This window comes from Podarcis gaigeae (assembly GCF_964106915.1).
Source record: "Podarcis gaigeae genome assembly, chromosome: 1".
In the NCBI taxonomy this organism is placed as follows: domain Eukaryota; kingdom Metazoa; phylum Chordata; class Lepidosauria; order Squamata; family Lacertidae; genus Podarcis; species Podarcis gaigeae.
The window spans coordinates 52,329,437-52,350,657 of record NC_139678.1 but is presented as its reverse complement, the minus strand read 5'-3'; the positions used below and the strand labels follow the sequence as shown (position 1 = coordinate 52,350,657).

The window sequence follows — 21,221 nt, the reverse complement described above, 5'->3', positions numbered from 1 at the left end:
AAACGTTAGAAGGAAATAATGTCTCTCTTCTCAGCTGGATTTCTCTGCAATTGAACAGAAGGGAAAGAACTGCACTTTGTAAGGAGTTTTAGATACCCCATTTCAAGTAGCACAGGCAGGGAGAAAGCGTAATTGTGTCTTGGTGGCAACAGCTATTGCTCTATAAATAGCGACCACTTCCTGGGGATCTGTTGGGGTCTGGTCAATACAGCTCTTGTTTTCTGAATTTGTTGAACTCTTTCAGGACAGCGCAAATAGAAGACCTCACACATAGTAGAGGAAAACCACACACTTACACAAGCTGTTACACTACACATTTAGGTATCAGCAGTCCAGGTGTGCATGTTTTTCTTTCCTTGTGCCTATGAACAATGGGGATATGCTTTCCTGTGATTGTACAGTGTTTTTGAGCATGTTGCAGCATTAAGGGAGGGAAACCAAAAGAATAGACTATGGGTGTGGCTGTGCAAACTATCCTTCAGGCACAAGCAGCATTCATTTCTTGCATCCAGCTCACCTAGTGACCTCACAACTCACAAAGTTTTCAACATATGCCTGAACTTGGCTGGGTGGGTGTGACACTTTATGGCTGCAAGGAGCCTCTCTGAGCATTCTGAGAAGCATATTCTAGAATCATTGCATTTTACAATGGCTATTCCGGCACCCTTAGTGGGTCTTTCTGATATTAGCGCTGTGGCCCAAGCATCTTCTGCAACTTTGCAAGGGACTATGGAGTGCACCACTTAGATCACATAGTCTCCACTGACTCTCCTAAATGTATTGCTGCCCCAAGTAGTGTTCTTTGTGTTCCTACTGTAGTTGAGCCAGCCCAGTCTGCCATATTAGCAGGGACGCTAGCAGGACAAGTAGGACATGTGCTGCCCATGCTATTCTTAAAGGTAAAGGGACAACTCTGGGGTTGTGGCACTCATCTCACTTTACTGGCTGAGGGAGCCAGCGTACAGCTTCTGGGTCATGTGGCCAGCATGACTAAGCCACTTCTGGCGAACCAGAGCAGCGCATGGAAATGCCATTTACCTTCCCAACGGAGCGGTACCTATTTATCTGCTTGCACCGCATGCTTTCAAACCGCTTGGTTGGCAGGAGCTGGGACCAAACAACGAGAGCTCACCCCATTGTGGGGATTCGAACCACAGACCTTCTGAACGGCAAGCTCAGTGGTTTAGACCACAGCGCCACCCAAAATATAGGTCTCTACTTGGCTATAAAAGGGGTACCATATCAGGCTGTGTTCAGGTAGGGGGAACCTGGAGAAGAGACTCTGCAGAAGTTGCATATGATCATAGGAAGCTACCTCATATAGAGTAAGACTCTTGGTCCATCTATCTCAGTATCGTCTACAGTTTAGAATCTATACTGAGTGGCAGCAGCTTTCCAGGATTTCAGACAGGGGAGTCTGCTTGGAGATGCTGGGGGTTGAGCCAGAAAACTATCACATGTAAAGGTGTGGCCCTTCCCCATCAGATGTTGTGGGCTACAAGTCCCATCAGCTCCAGCCAGCGTGGCCACTGGTTGGGGTTGATAGGAGTAGTAGTTCACAACACCTGGAGGGAACCACGTGAGCTATCCCTCACCTAGTGACAATATCTTGGTGCACAATGCTTCCTTAAAAGCCAGCATAAACCTGTGAGGTGGGAAGGTTTGTTTGGAGGGCGGGGGTGGCCAGTTGGCCCAGAATTACCACTTGAACACAGCTGTGTGCCATGTATACCATCCCTTTGGTTCAGTGTCAAGTGCTAAATCAACTAAGTGGGTGGAGAAATATTTCCTAAGATAAATATTTAGAGTGGTGGTGAAGAGCTAATGTAATATGTTTTGGCCTACTGTTACTTCAGGCAGCCGAGCCACAATATGGTGATGGAGGTAGAAAGTTGAAGGTAATTAGTTGTGCTGATGTAACAGATCAGAGTGAAAGGATATTAAATATCCTGGCAAGTGTGGAAATTATTTCTTTGAGTGCTGTACCATTCAGTATAGATGCAGTCTCTCCACACTTCCTTATTCACTTATTGGCTTGTGAGGTGGTATTTTGCTTAATGCTCTGCATAGCCCGTCTCCCTCTTGAGACAGATGTAATTGATAGACACTTCACTGTCTGCCTTATGGTGCAACACAACTTTTCCTTGTACAACATCTTGTGTCCAAAGCTCTCATAGCACTGTATGGGGTTAAATTATATAGTTAGAGGTAAATAATTAATAGCAGAGGGGAAAGAAGAAATTAAGAACCACAACAAGGCTTAAGAGAGATGTTATCTGCTGAGATTTGAAGTAGGGCAGATAGCAGTGAAGCAGACAGGCAAGGAATCAGTTTCAAATGGCTGAAGCTGTTAGAGGAGAAGAGCCTTCCCTTGAATAAAGCTCTGAGGGCTGGAGAAGAGAACTGAGAGGGGAGCAGCGAGGGAGAGTCAGCAACAGTTGAGAAGAGCTCACAGTTTAGAGGTTTAAAACAATGTTAAAAACAAAGTGGTTTTCAAAGTGAAAGAGCAAAAACCACTATTAGAAGTTTAGAACTTGAGTCTTATTAAAAATGAAATGAATGGTGAGGCTGAAGACTTGTTGATACACCACCACCACCACCACAGAAAGTGATGTTTTCTCCTCTAAAGCGATCACGGGCAAGTCTCATAGTAAGAGACAGGTGAAAGGTTGTTCTCTTACAAGTGACAGCACTACAACAATTGCTGCTAGGTGCTATTTGTCATGTGTGAGGCTCATCGAGTAGCAGCTGGAGGCTGCTTTTCATCAATAACTGCCACAACTTACTAAAATACCTCATTAGGAAGATCAGCATATTAAGGTGGTGGATGTGCTCTCAAGTGGAAGAAGATAAACAAGCTTTGTAGTAGCTGTGGCAGAATCCATTCTTCCTACTCTGCTTAGATCAGTCTGGATCCTTTTGAGAGAAATGACCTTCCCCACATCATGTGCCAAATGCTGCCTTTCAGAAAGCTCACAATAATAGCTATATGGCAGGGCGATGCTACTCCCAATTCATTTCAGCTTTCATAGCAGTAGCAATACCTGCTGAATAACTTTCCTGCTGTTTAAGAATTACAGGCATAGATGCGCCCTTCAGCGCCTGAGGTCAAGTTCATATTGGGACTGGCAGTAGTTCTTTTTTTCTTGTAATTTCAGAATTTACCTGTTGGGAGAGAAGCTGCTTTCTTTATCACCTCCTCTTCTCTCCTCACCCCCTTCCTTCCTTCTATAATGTAGGAGCATCCCAAGCAAAAGGGGAGTTTGGGGAGGGGGAGGGAATGAGAAGATGGGGAGGAAGGTTTTTCTCCCTGCTGCAGCAGCAGGCAGTTAAGGAGGTGGGTGGGGGACCCCATTTTCTCCCTGGGCCCCCAAGCAGTTGTTCTTCAGGTCAGCTTGCATTCCAACCTGGAGGGAGGTCTGCTTAGAATAAAAGTACACATTCCAAGAGTGCCAAATTTGTATGCTGACATAGGTAATTATGAGACTCAGCAGCAGCACTACAGAATACTGCATCTATTAATTCAAGTATTTTTATGCAGCGAGGATAGGACACAGAGAGACCTTCGTAGCCCAGCACAAACCTCTAATAAAAGACAGAAACAGTGCTTGGTCAGTACTACTGACTTTAGACTGCTTTGTTTTATAGATTTCTTTTAACACTGAAAATAAGCCGTGTGACTTATGTTATTAACTTCCTCCCGCCCCCACCTTTGTCCAGATACTTGGAACAAAGTAAAATGTTATACTAGTGAAAGGAAGGAGTTTCTTTTCTGGCCAATAAGCACAATCCCAGCGCTGGGCTTTGTTTTAGGTCAAATCTCATAAAAATCACAAACACAAACCTCAAACATTTCCTTTGGGATCACGCCTGTCAAAATAAAGGTTTCACTTTATATTCAAATGACTCTTTTGTTTCAGAACTGGTCAAAGGAAGCCAATTGGGACTACTACAACTGTAATATTAGTTTCAAAGTCTGCACTTAGGAAATAGACAAGCATCAATAAAAAGTCTGGGCGGCTGTCTCCGCAGGATGGGAGCCTGGGCGGGTAAATTATGCAAAAGAAGGGAAGGGAAACACAATGCTGAAGCACATGGAGTGGCACCTTCTAACCCCGAGGCCCCTGACGGTGCTGCGTTATTTCCCGGGGGAGAATCTCCATCCGGTCTGACTAATAGGCATTTCCACTCCAAGGGAACATGGCCTCTTCACATTGGAGTTGCTGGAGGTGTAGCTTCAACAAGCCCTCTGTGACTTCTGTGAGATCTGCAGGATTTCCATTCATTTTAGTAATAAAGTTCCAGGGAAAACAATATAAAAAGTAAAATGACCCCCCAGTGTGTTGGTAGCACACGTTGTATTACTGAGAACTTGTTAAGTCTTAACTGTTAAGTGCTCATTCTGCTTAAATGATGAAGCGTCAGAATACTATATGTGTGTGTGCGTGTGTTTTCACCTACCTGGTTAAAATTTGTTCTGCTATACTTCTGGCATGACTGAGGGCTCATCCACACTTTGAACTGCTTCTTCTCCCCCGTGAAAACCTGTGGTTTAGTGCTCAGAAAAGACGAGTTTTTTGCAGATTGCCGTTGGTTCCGATTTAGCACTAAAGACTGAGTTTGCCATGGGAAAGTAGCAGGGCTAAGGCAAAAATGCTTGGACCCTTGGCTAGAAGGCACAAGACAGACAGAAAACTCCTTGGGTCCATGCTTTCACGGGTGAATGAGTGCTAAGAGGGATCTAGAAAGATGGTTCTAGCAGTGACCACGAAGGGTACTCTTATGAGCAAGCGGCTTTCAGTAAATTGCCATCATTTCAATTGAGATTCTTCTCAGTTTATTCCCAGCCTTTATAGGAGGGAAGTGGCCTGAACTGGTATTTAATTTTCTGTTTTTATTTGCAGTTGTCATTCACCATGACAGTTGAAGATGCAATTAACAAAAGTTTATGAGCATTGAACATGTACAGTGTTAAAGTATAATTACTGCCTATAAAACTGGAGAAGCAGTGGAATGAGACAACACTAGGGTTGTTCACACACAGTCCTAAACCATGGTGTAGCACTGCATGAATGAGACAGCATACCTGAGCAAAGCATAGAGTTCACATCCTTGCCCCTTTTCTCTCCTCCTTCTGAGTGGCTGGGAGGAATGCTTCTGTCTAGTTCATATGTACTTTTAAAGAACCTTCATTTACAGTTTTGACCAGGCCCCCTGGTTCAAATGCAGCACTAAAGCTGAGATTACTTTAAACTGAAACAAAACTTGACAGATGTCTCCCTCTTGGCTTTGCAGGAAGAGATGGGAGTGCATGAGAAAAGTACAGTATTTCTCCAGGGTTTCCGAACCTCACCTAGGACCTTTGCATGCAGAGCATAACCTCCACCACTGAACTGAAGTCTTTTCTCTCAAATTATTAGGTGGGAGGAGTGTCTTGAGCAAACTTCAAGGGAATATGAAGTCCCCTCATGCCATGGCCTTTTCTATCCCAGCTCCGAATAAAGGATATGGGTCACCTATTAATTTATCAGCAAGCATCTCTCGTGCTGGCTATCCTGGACCCAGGTGGAATTAGCACCCCGTCTCAATCACAAAAATTAGACGACCTTGTAAGGTTAATCTGTGATGTGCTCAGAGCACTGGCAGCATCTAAGCACCGCTAGCCACTATATTTCTGCACTTTGAATAGCAGGCATGAATCATTTCTCATTTTGCTTCATTCTGTATGTTGCAGTTGACCAGAGAGTTTTTTACAAAGGAACTGAAGAAGCACTATCAAGGCAACAATGACTCTGACGTCTTCTCTTCCACCTGGAACTCGGTCATGATCACAGTGAGTAGTAGCTTGCCTAGTGCATCACTGCAGATGGACCCTGAGCCCTAATGAATTGTCACTAGTCCCCTTTAAGTAGCCTTACAAAGCCTAGACAGATATGTATGGTTATGATACAATGGCCAATAAGTAAAATGTAATGACTGCCATCCATTTGTTGGGGAGAAAACGGATGGCAGACAAAACACCACTCCCAATTTCTTCACAAACAGCTGGCTGGTATTTCTTTTACACACATGCAGCTGCATCAGCCTGGTGGATTGTCTGCAATCAAGCCTGATTCCATGCCCTATCTCAGGGGTAAGGAACGTGGCTCTTGAGACATCATTGGGCTTCAACTCCCATAAGACCCAGCCAGCATGGCTAATGGTCAGGGATTATGGGAATTGTAGTCCAGCAACACCTGGAGGGCAACAGGTTGCCCACCCCTGCTCTTCCTGGATCATGGTGAATGTCCTCTGTAATAGTTCTCTGTAACTGATGTGACAATTGGTTGTGATGGCTTTCATTTTAGCATTATATTATTAAGAAGACAGGGAGAGACTAACCATAATGCTTGTCCATTAGTTCTGAAGATAGTCAAATATTAATCTCATCTTCCCATCAGTCAGGCACCGACAATATTTAATTACTTAAAATAAAAATAAACCGAGAGTCCTTCTGTACATTACGTTTGGCCGTGCCAATGGAGCATCAGCTACAGGAAGATTTGGGCAGATAGGCAGGCAGGAGAGGATGTCTTATTCTACTGGATAAATGACATTGGCCATTATCCATAAAACTAATTACAACAGCGAAAAACACTTTCATTCTGTGTTAAGGCAGGCTTTGTAGTTTTCCTTTCTATCTGTCTTAAACTCCCAGAGAAGCTGTTCCACTGTATTAAAAGCAATATTGAGATGTGTGTATATTCTATGTCGAGGCAACCTACATTCTGCACCAAGAAAGGCTGAATTATGCAGTAGAAACCATGTAGATTTTACATACACACGTATGCTTATTTTGCAGAATTACTTTGTGTTGCTTAATTATGAGAAAGAGCAAATAACTATCCAGGGCACTAAAGACTGAGCACTGGAAACTCCCCTGAGCCAACTTTGATCTTTGAAGATCTCGCCATATGTTACACCCACAGTTTCCAGCTTGCCTTCGCAATCCTAATGGCTAGTCACAAGCTTTTTTAAAAAGGGTGGGTGGGGAGGAAAGAGGGGGGAAATGAAGCATGGAAAGCTTTGAGAGAATCTAGAATTGTGTGTTGTTTGTATGTCTGCAGAAGCCACACAGCCTGCCATACTGAATCCATTTGAATATGGATGGTTCCTATGCATCTTCTGTCATTCAGGTTTCATATTATTTTCAATGGCTCTGTGATGCCTCTTGTCCTGCAGAGAGACAGTATCCACTATTTAATCACCTTTCCTGTCTGCTAGTTTGGCTGCTGTGGTGTCAATGGTCCAGAAGATTTTGAAATTGACCCTCATCTTCGTCCCCTGTATTCACATGATGCAATTCCTGAAGCTTGTTGCCGACGGGAACTCCAATCTCGTAATGGAGCATTCATCAACAAAGAAGAGTGTCTCAGGGGTAATGATATGTATCAAAACCAACAGGTAAGGGCAACACAGAAATGGGATTTTAAACTATTGGGGGCAAAATGTACGTATGGTGTGTGCAAGCACGCATCTTAAAGTCCCTTTTAAAACTTATTTTTGCCAAAATTGATGTAGACTTTGCCCCTTTCTTTTTTGATTAACACTGTGGAACAAAAGTGTTCAATGATCTTTCATGATACTTTCCACAATCCTTCAATGTGATTTACTGTTGCCCACATTTTTCAGATGAGGAACTGAGATTGAGATGTGGTAACTTTCACAACACCACACAGTATGCCTATAGAACAGGAGAGAAAGTTGAACCCAAGGATCTGTGACGGCTTTCACAATTGCAAACCATCCGCCATACCGAATTGAAACCTGTTTTGTGTTTCTTATAACTGGCAGAAGTAGTGAAGGCAGTCCCTGCCCAGCTCTTTTGGGCAGCATATTTGTTCCAATAGTTGCAAGAAATATTCCCTTCTTTCTAGTGCCATCTAGTCAAAATCTCTGCTTCTCAAGTTCAGCAGAAGCAAAGAGGCTAAGTGGTCCATGTAATAATGTACAAGGGGAGAGTGAGTAGTCCTGTGGGCAGGTGTGGTGTGTGTGGTGAACAAGAGATTATTTTGGAGTAAAGTGCCAAAACATGAGGAAACATGGGCAGGAAATTGAGGGACCCAGAATGGTTGATACAGCGTGGCAACTTGCAGATCCAAGAGCGATGCCATTGGCTTGAGGACTCAGTATTATCGGCATGTAATTTTGTTATTTACCTACCCTGATTTGATGTTATAAATTATATCCAAGGCAAGCTGGAGTAGATGCACGCAGAGCAATCCAAACACAGTCTAGTGGGGCAGGTGTGTGGATGGAATAGAGGTGTCCCTTCTCTTAACTTTGGCGGTTAAACCAGCCTGCTGCCAAACATGCTGTGGGCAGGACGCCCACTGACATTTCCTCCACCAGTGGTGGCCAGCGGTAAGTCCTTACACGTTCTAAGGGCAGGGAGAGTGTGGCACTGAGTTGGACCTTAAGATGTGGTCTCACAGCTGCTATGCGTTGGGCCTGGCCTGAAGCTAAGAGCTGTGCCAGCCCAGAGCTGGCAAAGGGATCAGGCCCTGCCATCCTGCCTATGTTTTGCTGTTGCTGCTGAGGCTGTGGATACAGTGGTGGCCCAACCTCTGCAGAGCCCTGGTGGTGCACCCTTAAAAGGGATAGATTTTGCAAAATGTTTGAAAACTTGAGATCTTGCCACGCCAGAGAGATGACGTGAACTTCTTCTAAAGGTGGCAGGTTTTGCGATTTTCATTGCCATAGAATGGAGATGTTGCAGTTCCGCTTCATCAACAACAACATCATAATTTATTTATACCCCACCCATCTGGCTGGGTTTCCCCAGCCACTCTGGGCAACTCCCAACAGAATATTAAAAACAGGATAAAACATCAAACATTTAAAACTTCCCTAAACAGGCCGCCTTCAGATGTCTTCTAAAAGTCAAGATGGTAGCACCTCAGAAAAAACATACTAGTTGACCTAGACTCATTCAGTATTGTAAAACTAATTAATGACTGTGTCTGGAATTCAAGAAGTTGCATCTCCAGAGCTGGGTTGAAAAAGAAAATTTAAGTCAGCTTGTTGAACTCTTTTCCTTTGCAACACAATGTGTTTGTTCACCTGTTTACGTTTCTATGCATCCTGTAGAACAAATGGGGTCTCTGTAGTTTCTGTCAGCCTTGCTGTAACTCCTGGATTATGCTTAGCTGATCAGCTTTTGTGTCCCTATGGACTATGCTGTCAAAATGAACTTTTAATGGACGCGCCTTCCTCCAGGGATGCTTGAAGAGGGTCCTTGTCATTTCATGTCTTACCAGGTCATAAAAAATGACCCCTGAAACAGTTTGACTATAAGTTTGGTTCATGACAGTTTCTTTCTTCCTAGGGCTGCTACACTGTGATACTTAACTCCTTTGAGACGTACGTGTACCTTGCAGGAGCTCTTGCCATTGGCGTATTAGCCATCGAGGTATAGTGGAAGGTTTCATTATTACTTTTTAATAGAATTTGCATACCTTTTAATTGTAAATTAAACCTCAAAGCAGTTTGAGTTGGTACGCTAAACACCATAAATCATGTGGTTTCCTTTTTGTAGCTTCCCACCACATCTTCCTGTCTAATTTAGTTGTATATTATCTGTAGTAGTTTAAAAGTGGAAGAATTTATTTGAAGGGAGAAAATATAACCAGACACTGCCCTCTGCTGTTGGGCATAGTGTAAACAAGATATGCATCAGACATGACGAATTTGCTCATTCTGAATTCGTATCTAAAATGAATTCAAGGGGTTTTATTTATCTGAAATTGTAAAATCAAATTAGATACATTTAATTATTAATTTTGAAATTATTCATATGTTTGATACTTTGCCAGCAAAGAGGGCTTTTAAATGTATTTTTTTTAATAAGCCAGTGATATTGGCCAATGCTGTACAGTTCAATAGAACAAAGGATATTGACTGTTTGCATATAATGCTAAAGCCAAGCTCCGTTGTTTGCTTTAAATTCCATATACCAAGCAATGTACTGATACACACATAATAATAATAATAATAATAATAATAAGAAGAAGAAGAAGAAGAAGAAGAAGAAGAAGAATACCCCGCCCATCTGGCTGGGTTTCCGTAGCCACTCTGGGTGGCTTACAGCTTGAATAATCTCACTTCATTCCTCCATTAGCTAATTGGGAAATAAACCACAGAGGGCTGAATTAGCATTGCAACCAAGCTAATGTTCTATGATTTGTTTCTCCTAAACAGACTATGGAGCATTACCTTGGTCTGTTTCTCCCAAACAAACCATGGTTGGGAAGTCAGTAACAAACCTAGTTTGTTTATGGTTTGTTTGCAGGCAGAGAAATCACATGCACAGCTTCAGATGCAAACCTAAGCCAACCATTCCATAGCTTGTCCCTTTTTCCAGCTAGGGTAGCAGAGTAGGTGCACTTAAACTGCAAGTGCACATTAGTTCAAAAAACCCTACAGCTTGGCTTAATGTTACACATATACACATTTGTGTTGTGTTCAGAATTCCCCAGTTAGGGGGCTCTTTTGGGGCATATTTGACTTTGTGCCCTTCATGCTTGTTTTGTGCTGTGATGTGCTTGCTTTGAGAGCTGGACCACAGCTGAGTCTGGTCAAGTCTTTCTATTTTAATGGGCTGTTTTGTCTCATTTCTAACTTCTTCTCAGCTGTTTGCCATGATCTTTGCCATGTGCCTCTTTCGGGGGATCCAGTAGAAAGCTTTCCATGACCAGCTGAGCATATTCCGACTACACACTTTGAAGAAAGGAAAGAGAGAAGATGAACTTTTGTTTTTTGGCTAACAAAGTGGGGGTGGGGAAGGACTGTAATATATGAATGACCAAAAGGATTGTACTTCAGGGGCTGGAACTTTGAGGTGCTGTGCACTATGTTGTCGTTTCCCAGGACCGTCATTCATCAGAAGCCACACACACTGGGTTGCACTAGGGGCCTACGAGACAGGAAAGGAGTGAGTTCTGGTGGTCTCCATGAAGCTGGATGCCGCGTGGGACTCACATCTTTAACATGATTGTGCTACATCAATTGGTGAGAAAGTGAAGGATGCCTCCCCCCAAATATAAGTAGGATCAGGATTCAGCATCCAAAGGGAACTTCTCAGCCAAAGCATTGTGACGGACACAGGTCAGGCCAGTTTTAAACAACAGTCCTCAGTCAAGATGGACAGAAAACTATCACCTGAAATATCAAGATGCTTCAAGCTTTCTTGTGTCGTGAGGAATTGATAAATTCCTTCACCTGGAAACATATAGGAGGAGCTGAGCCTGCTGTGTTGGACAATAGCAGAAGAGGCATCCTTTTCAAGTCCAGGAGGAGGATGGAATGAAATCAGAAACTTAGTGCATACCTTTTCTTTGTCATAATGGATTTTCTGTTCAGTATTCTGTGAGGGGGGGGGGGGAGGCAAAGGCAGTTCTACAGCAGACTCCCTCACCATTGTTTAATTAAAAAAAAATGTTCTCATCCGTAATTGTTGGTGCTGTCTCCCTTAAGGAGAAATAATTATTTGTTTTGTTTTTAAAGCTTTTGAATGTTTTGTCACCACCATGTTACGTGCAAATTATGTTGCCTAGTTTGGCCTTTTGTAGCAACTGATTAGCTTGTTGTCTTCATGTTTCAGTGTGTGCCTTTCAGCTGTGTGGAAAAAAAATATATCTTCCCAAACGGCAATGAAAGCAGTGAGAAACCTTTGCAGTTGTCCTTTGCACAGTTTCATTTGTGACTCTTGTACATTGCTTATGTTCTGAGCAATTCTCACTCAGTACTTCCCATGAGTTACGAAAAACCTAAATGGAATGGCATATGCCCTGACCTGAATCTCTCCCATGTGTGCTGCCAGAGATGCTGGTGAGTTGTTAAGACCATAGTGAAAGTAATATGCTGAACAAGTGGCTTATGGAGACACAAACTGGCAAAGAAATATATGCGGCACCCAGAAGCAGCACTAGGCAACTGGCCAAAGGACTGGGATATGGTGATACCACATGGCATGAGAGTTTGAGAAAGGCAACTTGTGAGGTATACTGGGAAGCACATCAATGAGCATTTATCTCAGAAACAGTGGAGGTTGCCCCACTTGAGGCAAGCAATGAGAAAATGCTTTTAAAACTATATAATGCATCTCTGCCTAACAAATGACTTCAAATGCTGACTTGAATCTTCGTGTGATCCTTCACAATCTCTCCCATAAAAGGTATGGTTTTCATTTGAATTTAGTTGAGTTCTGCAAGTTGTAGAGTGAGGGAAATGCGCAGCACAACTGAAAAAATGGATGTTACATTGCTGTTTGCTCCAGCTGGCGCCAGCTACCCAAAAACCCTTTAAGGATTTGTCTCCTCTGACCTTTAAAGTGAGCATGGCCACACTTTAAATGGCAATCATGGCAGACAAGGCAAAAACTTCTTAAGCTATACCCAGGAAGAGGTTGCAGTGCCAAGTGGGCGACTCCACTGCTCCTGACCTCTCACTTGGGTCTGAAGAGGAGATGGTGAGCATGTTTCGCTGAACACCTTTTGCAGTCCTCCCAAACCCTCTGGAACGGTGTGTTTTCAGCATTCCTAATCACCAAGAGAGCTGAATGTTCAACAGAACATGCTTACGATCCCTGCTCCAGAGTTATTTACTCACTGTGGAAAGATGTTTGGGGTGAAGGTGACAATGTGCACAACCCCACACCCTCTCTGTCAATGAGCTTAAGGACACCTGCAGAGAGCTTGTGGCAGCTTGAGTCTAGGTTCCTGACATCACTGTCCTCTTTCAAAAGTTCTGCTGCTGTGGCCTGTGTTCTCCCTTGTGGGAGACGTTTTCTATCTCTCGCTGGCATTTGGTTTTCTCTTGCCTGCTTTCTTCAGTTTCCATCTACCTGCTTCATCTTCCCTGTTTCTTTAAATCAGACATGTGCACAGCCATCATTTTTGGTAAAGATAACACAAACAGCTTCAGAGCATTGTGGAAACTGTTGCTGAGATGGCCCCTGCCTGTGTACCTAAATGACTAGTACTTCAGTAGTATCTGTCCAAAGTGTAGGCATCTGTGGCAACTGCGGAACACCACCAAGGGCTCACCCAGACTTCCTTTTGTGCTGCTTTTCTAGGCATAGCTCTGCACTTGAAAGCTCTGTGTCAGAACACTTTATTATTTCCCCCTAGTGCTTTCCCTGTGAAAACCTGCTCTTTACAGCTGAAACAGAGCAAACAGCAATCTGCTGAAAACCTGAATTGCCATTTGTTCCGAAGCAGAATAAAGAGTGGGGAAACCGGGGCAAAGAAAAAGTGCTGGGACATGGAGCTTGAAAGTGCAGATTTGTACCTACAAAGCACGGAGCAAAAGGTCAGTGGGAATGAGCCCCAACACTGGGAAGGAACCATTTGAGGGGTAAGGAAATGTTATGTTCATTTACTTGAACACAAGATTTCAAATAATAAATATTTGTACCTTCATGGTCTAAAAGGAACAATCCTTTATCTGGTTGATTTTGTGGCTCTTGGGGAACCCAGCCATAGCCCCCTCCTGCAGGTTATTTACTTGCTACCTGGGCTGTGTTATGGAAAAGAACTCTCTTACCCAAATCTCTAATGACACTTGGAAGAAGCTCTGTTAACTCCATTGCAACTGACTTCCTCCATTTTAGTGTTGGGGGGTTAGTTAGGCTGCAAGCTTGAATACCAGTGGCGTGCAGTGAATTTTTTTTGCAGGGAATGTTTAGGGCCAGAGGCTCCAGCTTGCAAGGACAATTGGGGGAACCAATGTCCTGATGTCACTGTGAGCATCACTCCATCCTCCTTAAGCTGCACAGAAGCTTCCCGGGCTTCAGGAAGGATGTACCAGGGAAACATTTAGGCGACTAACCCAGTCACCCTAGTCCACACAACTGCTGAATACAGAAATTGAAAGCCTAACACTGGATTCCCAGTGCTGTGCAAGCAGAGACCAGCACTGACTGGGTCCATCTAGCTGTTTCAGAGGAAGGGACACACTCCAGCATAAAGCTCTCAAGCAAGTCCTACTGAAATGACTCTGAGCAGTTGAGGTATTGCACAACTCCCAAGCTTTGAAATGGAACTTGCAAAGAGAGAGAGAGCTTCACCCTCAAGTTTATGTCTGCAATCTGTTTTTGTGAACCTAGATCCACTCGGTTCCCCCCGCCCCCATCTGTTGTCACTGTTGCAAGTGCCTGGAAAATGGGCCACTTGAAGTAAATGTTGAAATCTATTTTAAATGTTCCTTTTATTAGAAACCTAGAGCTAATTTAACTTGTATTCCCTATTGTAATGCTTTTTATATTGAAAGGGTTTTTGTAACATAAAACAGAACACTACGCCGAAGCAATTCTGCACAGTTTCCAAGTGCATTTCTTTAGGAAAATGAAAATAAAAAGACAAAAATAAAGACACTATGATACCAAAAATGGCTTCACTTTTTACATTTTAAAAAAACAACCTGCTATCTCTTTCTCACAGGAGTGATAAAACTTTGTGACAGTGGTTTTTCCTAAAGCCCAAACAGTGAACACTAGTTCTAGCTAGGAGGGTCTATATGTCAATCATGAAAAATGCAAGTATTTTCCAAGCCTCTACTGACTTTCAGGAAGCCTTTTTTATTTTCATGGGTGACTCTAGATGCAGTATGTTACAGGAAGAATTAAAGTCAGGTTGCTCACTGGGATAAGCAGCTTTGAGCATATTACACTGATCCTGACCTGACTGCACTGGTTGTTGGTTAGTTTCTGGGTCTAATTGCTTTTGACCTATAAAGCCTTAAATGTCTCAGGATCGCAATACCTCGAGGACCCCAGATATACCAATCTGGACTTGATGTGATCCTCTTCTGAGTCCCGTCATGTACCTCCCCCATGAGAGGTCTGGAGGGTGGTGCCACATAAATGGGCCTTTTTTTGTGGGGGCTTCCTGTCTGTGGAATGCTCACCCCAAGGAGGCTTGCTTGGCACCTTCATTATGTATCTTTAGGCAGCAGGTGAAAATATTTGTCTTCAACCAAGCCTAAGGCTGATTAACTTTTGTGGTTTTTAAATTGTGTCTGTGGGAGGGGGCTTATTGGTTTCTTTTGCTTTTATTATCTCTTTTCTCTTTGTAGTTTTTATGTTGTAAACAGCCCAGTGATCTTTGGCTGAAGGGTGGTATACAAATATAATAGCTAACAAACTAAACTAATAAAGTCCATAATGGAACTTTAGGGCTGCACAATTAGTGGGTTATAGAATTCTGTTGCCCTGGTGCAATAAATCCACCCCTTTTAAAAAAAAAAAAACACTTTTTGTTGTTTGGCAAGTGGCATGGTAATGCCTTGGAAAGTGTGGGATGACTGACTGACTAATGGGGAATATGTATAAATTCACCAAACAGATCACCTCAAAGGCTTCAATAGCTTTGGAAAGAGTTTAGGTACTTCTGTTACTTTGCAAACACTGCTTTGCTAATCTGTTCCTATTGTAATAGGAATGCAGCTGGGCTACTGTCACCATTCCTTATTTACCTGCTCCTGGTCATCAGTCCTGTTGAACTTCATCAGGCTTATTTCTGAGATACATCGCAGGATTGCACTGTAAGTAACTATGTAGAAGACATTCAGAATGCTGGGTGTTAAGAGGTACAAGGTGAATGATGAATAATATTTGATTGGGAATCCCCCTCCCTCCCACAGATATATATACCTAGAAGAATGTTCAGGTCCAGGATTCATAACGAAGGCTCTGTGATAAGCCATTCGTAAATTTGGACCGATTCCTAAAAAAATAAATAAATGTGTGCACAATTACAAAGTCATGTTTGATTTTGAGAAAGGTAGGATGAACACTAACCATGTGCATTTTATGTATAGGATAACTGGTGAAATGAGACTTGTGCAGTGACATGCAAGCAGTATGTGGCTGCAGCTGCGTTGGTTCTCTGTCTTGTGCATCCAGTCTTGGCTAGTCTTACATTAGCAACAACAGCCTACCACTGCTATCAACTTAGGTTTGATGCCACTGGCATCCACCTCAAATACTGCATGGCAGCAGCGGTTAAAAGCCACATTATTAGAGCGAGTACCATAATCCCATACAACCATGTCTTTTTAGTTCTCACTCTTGTTTGCAAAAAGAGTGCAAAATTTTTTTAAGGGGTCAGCTGTTGAGGTGTGGGTTGGGAAAGAGGGACACACCCCTATTGCTGAGGTAGAATGAAATAAACTGGATATGCATCTGAATGGACAAAGAAATGCCCTGTGCATTAATGGCATTAGCATGGGGATAATCATTCTTCAATATGGAATATGGAATCCCAGCTAGTCATGCTGGGTAATAGAGCCCCCACTAGTACTGGGCAAAGCAGTGACCACTGGACTGGGGAAATGTTCCCACCCTGCTTTTGTTGGCTGGGGACATGGCACTACATGATTCCCACATGGCTGAGATCATGTAGGGAAGAAGCCCTTTCAAGTTTAAAAACAGCACTAAAGCTACAACTGATCAGAGGAACAATAGCAGGGAACATATGTGGAAACCATGCAAGTGAAACCACATTTCCGCAAATGATTAAAAGAAGCCCCCACAAAAAAACCCACTTTAGTAGCAGCAAATTAATCCTCACAGGGCAAAGCTATACAAAGGTTAATAAAAGGGAGTTTATGGGAGATCCCAGATTGAGAGAGCTGCTACCATTCAAGGGAGTACATAAAGGGAGCTCCTTGCACCCCATGCCTGAGTCACAGTGGCTTCAAAGTAGCTGCCTTGCTGTGTGCAAAGTCTCTTAACACTTCTGGGATTGCTTTGCCTGCTTTTCTCTAAAACAGAGATCAAGGCCAGTTGCATGAGGGAGGGAGGTAGCATGTGCTATGAAAAACAACAGCATGAGCAACAGGATTCCATGGGGGGGGGATCTCTTGTGTTATGGTGGCCTCATGTAAATAGTGTGCTCTACTACTGAGCAATGGTCTCTTCTCTTCTGTATGAAACTCATACCCATGCCTGTTGCAGCCACAAATACAAGAACATGCCTCAGGTAACAGCCCTACAAGGCCAGGTATCCACTATCGGTGTGACTTGTTGACTATCCCAAGGTGAATTTTGGTCAAAGTGAAAGCAGATGTGACTTTACTGATGATTTTGTTTTTTTCAAATGCCGATTGTATAAACATTGGGACCAGAAAGTAGACAAAAAAGTTGCAATTTAGAAGCAGTTATGGTTCCTCCTTCCCCCATTCCCCCAGCTCAACTCATGATTTTTGGACATCAGGTGAAAGAAACTCTGAAAAGGCTCCTCTTACTCTGAAAAGGCTCCTCTTTCTGCAGTCCAGTCATCATCAAAATAGGCCCAGCCCCAGCCCCAGACCCTCCTTGATGCAAAATGCTCAAAGCCAGGCAGCAACTGCTGAAAACCGTACTTGTTTCACAAAGTGTACATACAGACGAAAAAACTGAGAGTGACACTTAAAACTAGCATTAACAAAATTGCTCAGGTTGGAGGAGTTAAACCTCACGCTTGACCACTAGGCACCATTACCCTGGGATTCTAAAGTCTACACTTGCATGATCAACATGGATATTCAGTTCAAATAGTTTTTGAGGACCCACTTGATGCGGCCTGGAACTGCAACATACATGGTAGTCCAAGTTCATGCAGACGTTTTATGCCAAAAGAAGGTAAAGAAAGTCTTCGGGAGACCACTGCAGGCAAAAGACCGTGCATGTTGCCAACAGTCCATGAAGGGTTTGTGTGACTTTCTGAGTACATTTTCTTCTTGCTGCTGAAGGTGTAAGGATGTTGTCTCAGCTCAAAAGGGTAAAGTGTGTGCTGGTCCCGTGTAGGTACTGCAGTCCTGGCACAAAGGTGGAGACACAGGCAGCTGTCCTAGATTTGCTGCATCCACTTCAAAATGGCTGGTTCATCTCGACACACCTGTCCTGACAAACAGCCTTTGAATCCACAACCAATACAGAATTCCTCCTGCCTCAGTTCAAGGGGAGTACAAAATGCAAAGACTATACTGTGAGGTGTATCTATGGAGGACTGAGATTTGAAACTTCATTGCATTTATCAAAAGCTTTAAAAATGGGAAAATGCTAGAACAGAGCCCAAAGTAATAAATAAGACTGTGGTCTGTAGGAGGATGGTAAACACTTCCCAATTATATTTGAAATTCCAACAAGGGTAGGGGGTGAGGGGAAGAGAAGGAGAGATTTCAAACTTTGGTCTGTTTGCCTATTTGGGAACAATTCATTGGCACACTGAGAGAAACATCCTTCAACATCAAAACTATACTAGTCATTCCAACATTATTCACACTGAGATTGAGGCAGGAGATATCAATGAAATATATTCATTGCTTTAATTTTGGTTAAGAATGAAATGGCATTTGTCAGAATGCCTCAGATGTTTGGGATGGGTTGTCCATCACTACTGACAAACATTACAGAGGCCATCAAACCTAGAGAGCATCACTGATCCCACTCTCTAGCACAGCCAGTGAGTTCAGGAGACTTTGCAGCCCTATGGCAGCCTCTTCCTCACACCAAGCAGGCAACTGATCTGCAAACATGCCTCTGGGCCCAGACTCATATCCAAAACTCACAATATGGTAAAAGTAAGCAATTCAGTTGGGGTATAATCCTGTGGAAAGTGACAGAGGAATCAGATGTACACAGCCTCTTGCACTGCTAATCTATTTCACAGAAGGCTAGAAGGACCACCACAATCGGGGAGTGGGGGGTAAAGGCTAATACACATGTCATTCCAGCATATGCATTGAACTAGTCTAGCAAGTACATGCAACCACTTTCTATCATGGCCTTTTCCTGCAGTTTTCTTGGTTACTCAATTTAGGAATGTGTTTCCACAAAACTATAGTATTTTCCTTTTGAAAGGGCTGGTGCCTGGCAGCAATTAAACCATATAGTGCAGAAGTGGCTAATCCCTGGGCCTTCCAGATGTGGCTGGACTACAGCTTACACTATCCCTCATGGTTGGCCATGCTGGCAGAGGCTGGCTGCAGCTGAAGCTCCAACATAATCTATCTGGAGGGCCACATCTTGCCCACTTCTGTTCAAGTGTATTACTGTGTGTTGCCATTTTTTTGTAAACAAAGAGATTGTGTGAACTCGCGGTTTCCTTATTGGTCCCCTGCCCCATTTCCTTTCTAACAGACTCCATCCAGAATCATCTGAAGGCATTTTTGTAACATTTAGAACTAAAAAGGCCAACAGAATAAACCAACAGGAAGAGGGGTGGTAGGGTTGAGGGTGGGGGGAGAGATACCCCACAAAACAAAGAGGCAGCAATAGCCAAATCTGATATTTTCACAAGAACTCCTCAAATCAGGTGGAATCATTTCTTAAAATTACTACAGCAAATGCTCTTAAAAAAAAAAAGAATAGGTTGCATTCATAGCAAGGACATCACTACCTAAGGAATCTCTGACTTCCAAGGTCCTAGAAGATGAGGAAAATATGGCCATAGAACTTCCTTTTGAGCCCTTTATATGGCAAGTCCCCAAGCACACATTTCAGCCAAAGGGAATGCTACCAAAAGCCCCAACAGCAGATTGCTAGTTGTAGAGAGAAGATTCCCAATCCGTCCCCTGTACACAGAGCTGATATCACTTTCTTTGCCCTTTGAATGTCGTTTTGATATGATACTCTGTTTCCACGAGTGTGTATTTTGATCATGTGCCACTGCCTAGATTCACAGAGGAGAATGGCTACGAATAGCTGATCTTGCCCACCCACATCCCTGAATCTGCCGCCTTATCTCTGTTTTCCTGGCCTCTTCCCATAGGCACCATGGAGTCATCTTGAACTCTCCTCTTCCACATCCAGTGTGGTGGCAACAACAGCACTGGATTTATTTATACATTGATGCATGCCGTAAGGATGTCTGGTTGTTGTTTCTTTTAAGAAAGAAAGAAAGGGAAAAAAGCCCCACAAAAATGAGCGAAAGGAATGCAGTAATTATGACAGGCCCTTCTCTGCACCAGCCCTCAGCAGTCCAGGAGGTTAGACTTTCTTGGGTCTGCGTCCAAGTTGGTAATAATAATAAAAGCTGATAAGTACAAAGAGGACCCGACTGATGAGGAGCAATGTGGCTCCCGTGGACCCCCGGCCGCTCTCAACCAGGGTGATGCTGGTGACTGAAAGAGAGAGAAAAGTCAGGTTGGAATAAAAGAAAGCCGTTTTCAAAACCCTCTAGAACACCTCTTGAGAAAACAAAAAAGGTCACTTCATGCCTACTCTGGCAGAACATGGATGCTTTGGTTGCAAGTTAGCACTGCAGTCCATTGCTTCTATGAAGCAGTGTCTATTTGGTTCTGAGTGCTGCTGCCCTCAGGCCCCGCTTGCAGGCTTCCCAAAGGTTGGCTGCTGTGAGAGCAGGATGCCAGTGGCTGAATCCAGCAGGCTCTTCCTACGTTTAACAAAGAAACAGAGCTGGGGTGCTTGGTTTTGGTGAGAGACGGGTGCTGGAGTAGGTAAGACCTTGCTGAATGACACATCCCACTTCACATGAGCTACTGATGCCACAGAAAGGCATTCTGTGGTGTGGGTTCCCTGCAGCAGCAGCAGCCTTAAGAGTGCAACCTATGACACATGTCTTCAACGTGTTTCACCTTTAAAAAATCAGGCATGCAATCGAAGCAGCTACGAGATTTTACTTGGCACTCAAGGGCCAAGTTGCGCTCTGGCAAGTAGAATCTAATTGCATACCAGCAAATTCAGGTTCCACAATTAAACTGGATTTAGCACCCTTACTTCCCCCTCCCTCCCCAAATGTACTGTTTGCAGCAAGTGAATCCCAATTTGTTTTCTTTCCACGTGCTTCCATGGCACAGTTTTATTGGTTTTGCATTGCATTTTTGTTTTAATGATATTGTTTGTTTTTATATTGTGCACCGTTTAAGAGATTCTTAAAATATCAAGTAGTTTATAAACGCTTCTAAATAATGCAGCTGAGAGGTCCAAGAAAACAAACTGGGGGAAAGACTTGCAATTCAGAAAAGCCTTAATACAGAGGCATCCAAGGAGACACATGTCAGCAGCATTCACCGTTCCCTGTTTTTGCTTGTTACAGGATCTCTAACCTGGGTCCTTGGTATGCATTTGTCTGAATACACCCCACCTTTTGTGTGTTATGACTGAGGGTTAGTGTGCTAAGTTGAGCTATTGCTTCATTCCTATTTCTATTCACCTCTTTCTAGGGTTTCTCTCTTCT

General features: G+C 43.3%; 2 protein-coding genes across 6 annotated transcripts in view; one reads left to right on the top strand and one right to left on the bottom strand.

Moving 5' to 3' along the window:
* Positions 1-19,362, top strand: part of TSPAN18 (tetraspanin 18) — a 174,081-nt gene extending 154,719 nt beyond the window's left edge. For all 4 annotated transcript variants that reach the window (XM_083752865.1, XM_083752867.1, XM_083752868.1 and 1 more), the window contains 4 exons: positions 5,735-5,833; positions 7,264-7,443; positions 9,368-9,451; positions 10,671-19,362. In XM_083752865.1, coding sequence (XP_083608991.1) covers positions 5,735-5,833; positions 7,264-7,443; positions 9,368-9,451; positions 10,671-10,718 — 411 coding nt within the window. In that variant the 3' untranslated portion in view covers positions 10,719-19,362. The remainder of the gene's footprint in view (positions 1-5,734; positions 5,834-7,263; positions 7,444-9,367; positions 9,452-10,670) is intronic.
* The window catches only part of TP53I11 (tumor protein p53 inducible protein 11), a 50,597-nt gene continuing 46,764 nt past the window's right edge, over positions 17,389-21,221 (bottom strand). For both annotated transcript variants that reach the window (XM_083752944.1, XM_083752945.1), the window contains exon 7: positions 17,389-20,145. In XM_083752944.1, the coding sequence (XP_083609070.1) occupies positions 20,012-20,145 (134 nt within the window). In that variant the 3' untranslated portion in view covers positions 17,389-20,011. The remainder of the gene's footprint in view (positions 20,146-21,221) is intronic.